General features: G+C 43.0%; 1 protein-coding gene across 1 annotated transcript in view; it reads left to right on the forward strand.

The window, feature by feature from the left end:
- The first annotated feature begins 5,453 nt into the window (after nt 1–5,453).
- Nucleotides 5,454–12,595, forward strand: part of SRGAP1 (SLIT-ROBO Rho GTPase activating protein 1) — a 280,442-nt gene continuing 273,300 nt past the window's right edge. Inside the window, exon 1 of the mRNA XM_082635779.1 lies at nt 5,454–6,374. Within this exon, the coding sequence (XP_082491905.1) occupies nt 6,308–6,374 (67 nt within the window). The 5' untranslated portion in view covers nt 5,454–6,307. The remainder of the gene's footprint in view (nt 6,375–12,595) is intronic.

Below are 12,595 nucleotides of genomic sequence, written 5' to 3' on the forward strand. Positions count from 1 at the left end.
TTTTTTTTTTTTTTTGGTCTAAGTGATGGGATTTAATACTTTCATCAGAATGGGCTCATTGAATATTCATATTCTGCTTATAGTGTGCAGCAGCCACATGGGAAGTCGTAGTAGGATTTCAAAGCAGAAAATAGTAACTCTGATGAGAAGACTGTTATGTGTGGGTGTTTGGAAGTTATGAATATGAGATTAAACAAAGTAAATTCTATTTTAACGATCTGTGCAAAATGGAAATGTGATTTTAAGCAGATGGTTAAAAATATTATAAAGCAGTTTTATTCAAAGAAAATTACAGACGTTTAAAAGTCCTGATTTATTTTAGCTTTAGTTTTCTTGAAAATTGGAGAAGGATTTTTTTGGAGGGGAGGGGAGCTAAATTATACAAATGAACGTTTTAGAAGAATCACGAATTTTATTGTTCTCTTTTGCAGCTTCTCTCCCTGTGACTAGTGTCTTTACCTCTTCCTTTTCCATCCTTTCTCTCCTACTGTCCTTAGTACCTCTTGCATTGACCCCTCCAGGGCCTCATCTAAACTCATCTTTACTGTAACATTCTACCCTCTTCCCTGCCAGGGAAAGTGCATCAGAATGAAATTGGCAAGATCTTTTAACAGCTTGTCTTTACTACTCTGTTGCCAGAGAAGGGAAAATGGCTATTTATATGGTCCATTTCCTCAAGCTGCTCTTAAATTATGGGCCAAGTTTCTTTTACAACAGTGGTTAATATTTCTTGATTGACTACCTGGCAGACTGCACTGGACTAATCCAACCTATGAGTGAATGGGATTTCCCTAGATCTGGGCAGGGTTCAACAGAGGCTTCACTCGAATATTCGGAAGTGGGTTTTTATTATTGAGTTTTGTTTACACTAATTGCAGAGTGTGAGCTGATAGTATTGGGTTGACTCGTACGGCATTGCCGTTTATTATGTCAAAAATGGTCAAATAAAAAAAAAATTAAAAAAAAAGGTCAAATATCCGCATTGTCATATGGTTCAGCTTAATAGACAATAAATATTTGTTGATTAGAACTGAATAGACTATAGAAATCATTCTATAAAAATTTGAGGCAGTGTATTAGAAATACAGACACATAGTAAACCAATAAACTACAAAACAAACCCATTAAGAACAAAGAAATTCTCAATTAACATAGGAGGTTTAAACAGGGAGGTAAATAAGACACAGATAAACACACTATAAGGTCCTCCACAATTGCAACAGTTTGGTATAAACTTGGAAGTTAACTTTCTGCACCAAAACAATAATGGAAATGACAAGGACAAGCGACATGTATGTAGCACTTACTATGTGCCTGGCTTGGTGCTAAGTGCTTTATGTACATTTTGCATTTAACCCCTATGAAACCCACAAACCTATTAGGGAAATTATTACCCATCCCCATTTTACAGATGAAGAAGTTAAACGTTTTATTATCTTGAAGGTGAAAACAGTCCAGTTTCTTAGAGATACATTAAATTGAAAAAAAATCTTGATGTCGTCGGCATCACTTGAGTAAATGTAGCAAACCTTTTATAAGGATGCTCTTTTTTTAAAATAGCTCTTGGGCCTTGGGCAAATATTCTCAAGCATAAGAATCACCGGAGGACTTTCCCCTCAGCCAAAATTTGGACCTTATGGGTCTTTGCTCCTCCAAGTATGGTCTTTATGACAAAATTATTGGCATGGCTTAGGAGCTTATTAGACATGCAGGATCTCACGTGTCACTCCAGAAGGCATCAGAACCTTATTTTAACAAGATTCCCAGGTGATCTGTATGCACATTGAAGTCAAGAAGTGTGGCTTTAAGTGTACAAGAGCTCCCATGTGTCAGAATTCCAAACAGACTCCCAAGGTGATTCTGATGTAGGTGATCAATGGTAAGCTCATACTTTATAAAACTCTGCCCCAGGACACAATACCAAAATGCAGTCCATGGAAAGCACTACTGCAAGCAATTTGAGAAGCTAAAGGGTCCAGAGTCAAGACAATATAAGATATGCATGCACAACAGTTGGTGTTCTGATACTCAGGCTGGATCCAAGAATAAAACCTAGGATATTGGCAGGGCTTCATCAACTTTTTCATCCCAACGGGCAGAGGAGAACGTTTTCCTTATATGAAGAGGAGTAGCAGACTGGTCCACCTCAGACATGAAATTCTTAGGCACTAAGACCATAACTAAAAAAATTGTGTCAATTTGGCATTGAGTCCTTAATGTGTTTGTACTTAACTTTTTAAATGACTTAAATTATTTACCACTAGGACAAAGTGATGCTGCAGTAAGGTGCATGATTTATTTTGTGGCTGCAAGGAGCCAGGTACGTTCTCCTACCTACTCCCAGGGTTTATGATCAGATAATGAATTAACTTCTACTTCTGGAAATTTGGAGTGGTCCTAAAAGGAAAATATTAGATAATGGAGTGGATTAATCTTTAGTATGGATCCCACTTTCAGGTGCTCCAAATTTCTCACCACTTGTCCCTAAAGAATGAGAGTGTGGCAGGGGAGGGGTAGGTTTTAGGGGGCAAAGCGCAGCCATCCCTGTTGTATAGCTAAGAAAACAGCTACCACAAGGGGGAGCAAAGTCACAGAATTAGACTCAGAGTTGACTGTCTCCCAAATTGGACTGACCCTAGGGGGCTTTCTGGATTTTAAGTCATAGGTATTCTCCATATAAGCTTTGTGAGGCAAAATATGGGAAAGATAAGGAGAACCTGAAGAGATAAAACTATGAAAAGAAGAACTGACTTGTGAATCACACTGATTGGCTGGATCAGAAGAAAGCCACCAAGGGAAAACTGTCGATCAGTCATACACAGTTCACTGTATGTGATCCTGCTTCACAAGTTTAAAGGAATCATAAGTTCGTAGGCAGAATAGCAAATTGGGAAAACCCAGTTTGGAGGCAGGTAGGTGTGGGCTGGAATTCTGGCCCAGACAGGCCTTTACACATTTACTGAACTTTCCAGCTTCTCTCTGTAAAACGAGGACAATAGTATTCACCTTGTAGGGTTCTTAAAAGAATGTATGCAAAATGCTTTGTTTTATTTGGGACCCAACCTTCTACAACAATAAAATGGTGGCTTACTAACATTAAGACATTAACATTCAAAAAAAGTTTATTGACAGTTTATTGGGCACTATGATAAAATCAAAGATGATTAAGATACTGTCTCCAATTTTTTGTGTGTGTGTGTGGTACGCAGGCCTCTCACTGTTGTGGCCTCTCCCATTGCAGAGCACAGGCTCCGGATGCGCAGGCTCAGCGGCCATGGCTCACGGGCCCAGCTGCTCCACAGCACGTGGGATCTTCCCCGACCGGGGCACGAACCCGTGTCCCCTGCATCAGCAGGCAGACTCTCAACCACTGCACCACCAGGGAAGCCCTATTGTCTCCAATTTTTAACTAGCTTTCTCTCAAAGATTAAAACTGAGATAACAGTAACAAAGATAACTGAGTAGGTACAAAGATCTGGTGTTCTTGTAATTTTTAAGGATTATCTCAGTACGTGCTTATAACATTCCCAGGAACTAGGCATTAATCCATTTTACAGATAAGGAGACTGAGGCCCCAAGAGACGCAGTAATTTTTATCAGCTCACTTAGGAAGCAGCAGAGATATGATTCACCTCTGGGTACACTGTCTTTGGGGCTTGTAACTACCACAGTGCTTTAGGTCTAAACTCAGCCAACAATTCATTCCCAGGGGCTGCATTCTCTGCACCAAGTTGTATTTCCCAAGTGCAAATATGAAATAAATCCCAGTAGCACCATGGATGGATGACATGAATCACATTTAGATTTGACTACAATTATCTCCAGAGTGTGCTGCTTGCTTCTGGTCTCTCCACCCCCATAGCCAACTCATCCTTCCATGCTGCCAACAGTTATCTTCATAAAACATGTATGTGATCATGACCCTTCTCTACTTAAAAGGCTCCCTGCTGTCTGCAGAACTGTGTCCTGGAGCTCAGTACAGGAGGCCTCTCCCAGTTGGCCCTGACCTTCCTTCTCAGCCTCTGCTTTGGAATATCCTGGCTCTTCACGCTACACTCTTACATAAGCCAGCCCCACGTGAAATTAGGGCAGTCTGCGATTCCCTAGTTAACCTCCTGTGTGGCAAAATGGAAACAAACAAAACATTTCTTTTTACATTTTTTCCGTACATTCTATTCTGTCGTTATAAAGTAAAAAGATTTGCTTAACAATTAAATTTTTAAAGGCCATACAATTAAAAACAATGTGTACACACTACCGCTTGAAACACACAGATATTTAAATTTTTAAAATATTTTTCACCTCCCATCAGAGATCTGGTATTTTAGAGGAGGGCATCCTGTAACTCATTTGCAATTCTCCCAGAGTAGGATTCTCCTTCTTCTCCGTGGAATGCAACACTTTCCCTCTCTAAGGTGGCAAACTACTTACTACTCACCCTTTAAATGCAGTTCAAATACCACTTCTGTGGGAAGCCTTTCTCCCCAAACCTCTTACGCAGTCCACTTTTCTTTCTTCGGGGCTCCCAAAGCCGGCAGTAGCTCTCTTATAGCATCACAGTACCGCCTGTAATTACTTTGTACAACAATAGACCGTGAGATCCTTTAGGGCAGGGTTCTACTCTCTGAATCCTTAGCTCTTACTTGGTGTTTGGTTCGCAGTAAGAAATTTTTACCACTGGATACATGAATGAATGATTAAAGTCTCGAAGTCCCTACTCTTCTTTAGATCTAGCAGGGAAAACATTTGATACTGGACACGCCTTTGGACAAATCACTTTGGTAAATCAGGCCCATAATATTGGAGAAGGAAGGTCCCAAACGCTAAATGTGTCCGTCAAAACCTGGTGACATCCTAAGTGTGACCTGTTTCCCCACCACGCCTTTCCCACCATCCTAGCCCCCTCCAGCTGCTTCTAGGATGGGGAGAATAATGGTGTTCAAGATGGGTATTTTTCTCTGCCTGATCAAAGAGCTTCGCTCTTCTTTGATTCTTAACAGCCAAGACGTTCACAATTCAGTCTCCAGTGTTCCTTCTGGGGTTTGGAGTGACATCCTTTTCTTCCATGGAGACATCCAAAGTCTGGATTTCCCCACTGTACACTGAAAAGAGCCTCACCACAGCGCTCACCCTCGGCCAAAGACAGACCGCCGGGTCGGGAGGGGTTTCCCAGCTGCTGGGGCTGCGCAGCTCGGGGAGGAGCTGGGGGCGTTGCCCACGGCCGCCGGGCTCGGCGCGCAGGGCCGGGCTGCGGTTGGCCACAAGAGGCGTCCATCTTCCCGGACGAGCGCGGCGCTTCCTCACCGCGCCGGGAGGGGGCGAGGGCGGAGAAGGGAACGCGCTGCCGAGCCGACCCCTCCCGCGAGCCCTGCCCCTCCTCGCCGAGCCCCGCGCGGCCGCCCCGGCCGCTGCCGCACGTAGTTCGCTCCCCAGGTGCCGGGGAGCCGCGGGCCGTGAACGTGCCGGCAACTTCGCGGCCTCCGGGGGCGCGGCTCCTCCGGGGGCGTGTGCGAGTGTGTCTGTCGCCGGCGGCCTCCTGGGGGCAGCAGCGGAAAGGGGGTCGGTGGAGAAAGAGGCAGCCTCGGCGCACGGTGGCCCAGGAGGCAGAGGCCCCTCGAGGCGCCGGCGGTGGAGACCTAAACTCCGCCGCGGCTGTGCCCAGGACGCGTTCTTACGGTGCGGCAGCCGCCCTTGCGGTCGGCGCCCGGGACTTGCTTTAGGATCGCGATTCCTCTTGCCTGCCCGGGGCAGTAGCAACCGTGTGTGTCGACGGAGGAGCGGCAGTAGCATCCCCAGCCCGGGCGGGACCCCCGAGCGCCGGAGCCGGCAGCTGGAGCAAGAAGGGAGAGTCGCGGCGCCCGCCCTCCCCGGCTGGCCCTGCCCCGCGCGCCCCGTGCGGGTTGCTAACAATGGTGCGGAGCGCCGGCGCGATTCCCGCGTCCGCCCAGCGGTCGTAGAGGAAGTGGCCGGGCTCCGGGTGGGGTGGGCAGGGAGACGCCCCCCACCACTCGCTTGCTGGAGTTTGCCGACGCGCCGGGCCTCTCCGGCCCCGAACCCTGGGCTCCCCTCCGCATCACCGACGGCAGCTCGATCCGGAGAGTATGGTGCCAGCGCCCGGGTTAATCTAGTCCTCGGCTCGCTCCTTTTTTTCCTCCTCCTCCTCCTCTCCCTCCCCCTTTCCCTCCTGTCGGTGCTGCCTCTGGGTTCCCGGCGTGTGGGAGTACAACTCTCTGCCTCTCCGAGGAGACTGGTCGGTGACCCCGTAACAGAACTTGCCCGCTGAAAGCAAACCCAGAACAGCTGGATAATGTCCACTCCGAGCAGATTCAAAAAGGACAAAGAGATCATAGCCGAGTATGAAAGTCAAGTCAAAGGTAAGGATGGGAGCGGCTGCCTTGCTCCTTTTGTGTGCTTTCTTGTCATTGTGCTCCGGGAGTTGCATTTCTCACTTGGGGTCTGTGTTGGAGGAAGGTGGTGAGGGACAGCTAGAGCGCCTCGTTGAGCCACCCGGGGCTTCGTGGAAGCCAATCCCAGTCCCAGTCCTAGTCCCGTCAAGCCCACAGGGAGCTGGAAACCGGGTGGCTCTCCGCCGCTGCCAAGGCGCCCCTCCAATAGGGGAGAACTGGCTTTAACTTAACCACCTTCAGCCGGGCAACTTACATAGGAGGCAGGCAGCAGCAGTGGTTCCTGCCCAGTTATCATCACCGTCATCCTTATTATTTTTTTTAAAACGATACCATTGTCACAACGTAATTTTTCTTAAGGAGTCATTTTTTGAAGTCTGCCTCCGAAGTGCCCTAGAGCTTCATTGAGTGCAGGCAATTTTTGACATTCGCACTGTTCACTAATTTATCAGGGCGAGTCCCGCTTTTATAAAATAGCTCCCTAAAAGCTTGGCAGTTAAACCAAGCAAGGACTAGTGGAATCTGACTCCTCCTTTTTAATGGGCCAGAATTCAGTGCCATCTCTCACACTCACACGGGAATATTGCTTTATCATTTGTTGGAGGCCACTTGCATGTAAAATGAAGGTTTGAATATTTGAGTAGTAGTTTCCATCCATTTACATTGTCCACTGATGAAGGAATCTAATTAAGGTTGATTACGCATTTTTACTTAACGCGCCTTGTGGTTTAAAAAATATATTTTCTCTCCAGTACAAGTATTTTGTGTTGCTGTTGAAGAGTTTAATAAACATATATTTGTTATTTTTTTTTCCTCCTTTGTGGTCTCTCATGGGTAGCTTTTCCTATCCATTGAGACAATGGATGGAGTGTTGAGATCACTGCTGTCCTTTGGAATATTCAATGCAAAGTTGATAAAAATTGCTTTGTAGACACCTGTGTTTGTACAGACACAATCTTATGAAAGGACTGCAGAGAAAGGCATTCCTTACTTGTCTTGGGAAAAGCAGGAGCAGACTGGGGGTTCTTTTGTGTGGTCAAGTTGTGAAAATGCTTGGAGTCCTGTGAGAGGACCTGGTGGGGAATCCCTCTGTCAATCAGTGTGAATCTGGACCATCTCTCCATGGCCAGAAGCAAACACAATATGCAAGCCCAGAGACTTAAGTTTCCTTTAGGTTGACTCCAGTAATGGAGTTAAGATGAACACTGTTCAGGAAACACAGATTTTTATCTGCATGCAATTAAGATAACTTATACTTGTAGGAGCTGGTTACATTGACATGGAAGTTATGTTAGCAGAGAAGTAATTATTTGCTTAGAGACAGGTAAACTTTCTAATGAGCATAATCTTTCTTTTCTTAACGGTCCAACACAGCCAAAAGTCTTTCATACTGAGGTAGAACTCTTGTTCACAATCACCATTTCTCTGTGCGGTTTTTCCACATGGCTCTTTGTGGCAGGTCTTCAAGGGGTAGCAGTCTGGTTTTCCTGCTGCTTGGAGCACTGACTTGCAGAATGTATTTCCGAGTATTGGTTTCGGTATTTCTGCTCTAAGGTCATTTGTCCATGATCAAGTCTTTATCTGAAAAATATTCTCATGATTAATCTCTTTCAGAGTATGAATTTTATAGTTATACGGTTACTTATATGCTTTGAGAGTATAGACCGTCTATATGGATTTAAAAATAAATACAGTGGGGACTTCCCTGGCAATCCAGTGGTTAAGACTCCGTGTTTCCAATGCAAGGGGTGCGGGTTCGATCCCTGGTCCGGGAGCTGAGATCCCACATGCTGCGGGGCACAACAACAACAAAAATAAATAAATAAAATAAAAATCAATAGAATGGGATGTGTTGCAGTGCTTAAGATGTGTCCATCAAATCCAATCCAAGGAAAAACCACAAACATGGTAAAAATTACTTTTGGAACAAATTCTGTCCCATAGAAAGTCATCTGTCTGTTCCCTTCAACCCTCCTCACTTACCTGTGAGTCCTCAGGCTGCTTTATGGCTCTTTACTACACCTGACCTGCCCTTCTCATCAGAGCCTGTGTCTAGACTTCATCTACTTCCCCTGTAATACTTACACATCCTGTGTCTAACCCAGATCCTTATATCCATATGCAAATATGGGAATAGGGCAATATCAGTACAATGGAATTGGATCATATACACCTTGAATGGCACACACTCACCTGAATTTACTAGGCAAAATCAAGAAGGCAGTGGAAGAGAAATGAGTTAAATAGTTAAATAGACCATGAGGCCTGCTGTCCTGTGCAGTGAGAATAGGTCCCTTATTAAGGATAGTTTCAGAGGTAGGATCCTGGTTTTCTAACTGTTTCTTTTCCTGAGCCCCTCTTTAAGGGTGAGTATCTCACCCTGGCAGATGCTAGTCCACTGCTTAAAGGTAGGTGGTTTTGGAACAACCAACTCTTTCCATTCTAACAGGTATTTCATCTGATGGTAAACAAAAGAAAGTGGCTTATTCTATTGCTGGAGGAAAACCTAGCTGTGCTGGACTCATTAAGAGAAGGCACTGGTCTCTTCCCAATGAATAAAGACGTATATATTGGACTCCCTGCGTGATTTTAGTGTATCTGTGATACACTTAAATGTATCAAGGGTCATTTTTGATTATATGTGACTTTTTTACCTTCTGACTTGAATCTAACATTCTGGAGTATTGTCCTTTCTTATTCTCTCCCATTTCCCCTAATACCAGTTGCATTTATCTCAGAATTTCTGAGGTAAGGGTTTGATTTAAAAGAATGACTCCACAGATGTGGGATTTAGCCACTGTGGCTGCCTGCATGTGTTTAGGAAACAGACTTCATGGGGCTATTTTCAGTGTGAAAAGAACCAGCCTAGGTGTAACGTGTAATTTTATGCTGTAATTTTATGGGTAAGACCATAAATGTATCCAGTTAGATGTATCATGTAGGGCAAGTCACTTAGCTTCTTCCTGGGTTTTGGTTTTCTTATCTGTAAGATAAGGAGTTTAGATTCTCTCAGTCCTAGGGGTCTTTGAGTCTAATTGAAGATGTCATGTCAGTTCACATTAATTATGTAGTAAAATTTTCAAGCTTTTTGTGTTTTCTCTTGGCTGCCCTGTTTTGAGTAGGGTTACCTTTGCTTTAACTTTTTTCATAATGAATTCACAAACACTATGTATTATCTGATTTCTCAAGGAATTAAAATGTAATACCACAGAAAATGCAGAAAAATAATAAAACCACGTTCAGAAAAGTAGAGCATAGAATTGTAAGAGGGCGAAGAATTGGGAATTATACAAGTAGTTAAAGGAATAGATAGGTTTAAATCGAGGATAAAAGGACCCCAAGCAATAATTTAAAAGATTAATGTGTTAGTTAATGCGTTAACTATAGGAGGAGAAAGACTACTTCATGCATGTTGGTCAACTTCCCAAAGATTTAGAATCCAGAGAAATTAATCTCTTATTTGTGTGGGCCCTTAAAAAGCAAGACTGTCTGGAAAAGTGTATGAAACTCAAACCAGTTGACTACACTACTCTTAGCATCTCTGGCAAAAAGCTTAGCAGTGGAAAAGATTGTAGCAAGTGGCTAACAGAAGGTTTGGGGATTATCTGTATATTTTAGAGCTCTAGTAATTTTTGAATTCTGCAGCAGAAATATCATGGAGCCCATGTAAAAAATATTGGTTCACATATGAGAGTCAGAAGAAACAAAAGACACATTTTGTGAGGTGGAACTGGGGGATGGGAGGTTGTGTTTATTTTTAATAATGCGTGTTGTTAGTTGCTAAGAATTGACAGCTATTATTTGCAGTATTTTCCTGAGGATAATCTCATACTCATCTATGTGCCATACGTGCAGGAAGTGCCAAGAAAATCTGTTGTTTTTCAACTGCTCTGCTGCCTGAACTACAAATAGTACATTTTGGTAGCAGATGGAGCATAAGGAAATGCCAGTTCAATGTAATATGACCTCCCCTCATGTGATAGGTTTCAATAGGGAAATTAAAAGGGCTATTGTCACTCATAGGGAACCTGTGTCTACCTCTAATGTTCTTCATTTAACTTGCAATAGAAAACAACAATTTAAATTACGAATTAAAACTTTATAGCTGGGAAGGACTTTAAACATTTCCTGTCCAGCCCACTTCAGTGGTGCAAGGAGGCATAATGTCAGTTACACAATTAACTGTAACATATGGGGGACTTGAACCCAGGTCCTCTGCTTTTCGGTAACAGTGGTTTACTTTTAGATTCCTCACAAAGAAGAGTAGGAGATAGAACACTTGACTGTTTAGACTTTACATCCGTTGAAGGAATCATAGTTGGATGGACGAGAGAACAGCAACTCTGGTCTGTTAACAGGAGGAGTTAATTAAATTGATTAACCATAACTAAGTTGTTTTTTCACCAAGATCATTTCAAGAAACCACAATGCCCAGCCAGCAGCTTCACAAGGTGGTTTGAAGAGCAAGGGGAAAAAAATATGGTGAATATGTACAAATGTAACGTGCTTGAAATTTTGGTCATACTAAGTGAAGCTACTGCAATAAGCCCTCATGTTGTCCAGAAAACCTGATTTGTTTCATGAACTTCAAGGTATCTTAAGAAATAGTTGTGGAGAAATGTTTAAGCAAAGCATGCTCTGAAATACAGTGAGGGTTGGAGTATGCTATGGGATGGTAAATCTGAGCTCTAACTGTCTAGATTGCTTTGCTTACTCCTGTGCTGTGTGATGACCAGGTCAGGAACCCCACATCCTCGGCTCTGGTCCAATTTGAGAGTCTACTTTGTGGACTGAGCAGACCCTTTTTTATGCTGACTATTTTTATTTCAAGTTACATAACTGAGAATTAAGATTTTAAAAAAATATACGGAGTAAACTGTATGTCTAATCAGTCTACCTTTGTTTTAGTGGTTTGAAGGCAGAAGTTGAGAATAGAGTCAGTTACTAGAAGACATTTTTAGTTATTTGAAGGTATTTTTATTCGTTGGACCCAAATTACTTTCTAATTTATTGACAACATATATATGCTCACCTGTTGGTATCTCAGGATGGGAAAAAAAATAGAACATAGTGTTTAAGGGCAGGGTGTTAGCCATTCAGTCCTGCCACTAATAATATATTTGACCCCTAACAGTCAACTTCTTCATCTGTAAAATGGGGATAATAATAGTACTTACCTCCTTGCCTTTGTGAGGCTTCTGTGAGGTGATTTGTGGAAAGTCTTTATCACACGCTTTGCACTGATAAATAGTCTATAAAAATTAGGCCTTGTTATCTGTTTAATTTTGGTTTTCTTTACGTTTCAACTGCTTCTTGTTACATTCTGACTTAGATAAGCTTTTTGAAATTCAAGTACATAATCACCAATCTGCTGCCTAAATAGATCCCAAAGTGGGTGATTCTTAAATCATCCTGATAAAGTCCTCTGTACTTTTAGAATGGAGTGAGTTTCATGGTGGAATTAAAAAGGGATATGTGATAGGCAAACCAGAGAGATTCCCAGCTCCTTATAAGGTGGATTTTTTTTTTTATAGTGTCATTCCTTTTTATCCAAGTACAAGTAACAGCTGAAAAGCACATTTCCTGGGCTGCCATGTGTTTGCTTACAACTTTTGTTTTACATTTTCTCTACCTTTAATGATGCCAAATGGAAAATGAAAACTGTAGTCCAATCAGTTGATTTTATTTACCCGTGGTGAAAAGGATTCTTATGATGTCAGATAAAGTCTCTGACTTAATTTCATAGTTTTGAGCAAAATATTTTGTTTTAAAATCAATATAGAAATGAAAAATTTCACTTGCTTTTGCTTCATTTGAAAGCACTTTGATTTCTTTTCCAGCTTTATTGAGATATATTTGACATATAACAGAAAGCACTTTGATATTAAAAATTATTGTCGGGCTTCCCTGGTGGCGCAGTGGTTGAGAGTCCGCCTGCCGATGCAGGGGACACGGGTTCGTGCCCCGGTCCGAGAAGATCCCACATGCCGCGGAGCGGCTGGCCCCGTGAGCCATGGCCGCTGAGCCTGCGCGTCCGGAGCCTGTGCTCTGCAACGGGAGAGGCCACAGCAGTGAGAGGCCCGCGTACAGCAAAAAAAAAAAAAAAAAAATATATATATATATATATATATATATATTGTCCATGTATCTCCCACACCTCCTGGTATAGGGCTTCATTAAACATTAATTGA

The sequence above is a fragment of the Mesoplodon mirus genome (genome assembly GCF_964341445.2).
Source record: "Mesoplodon mirus genome assembly, chromosome: 11".
NCBI classification, from domain to species: Eukaryota; Metazoa; Chordata; class Mammalia; order Artiodactyla; family Ziphiidae; genus Mesoplodon; species Mesoplodon mirus.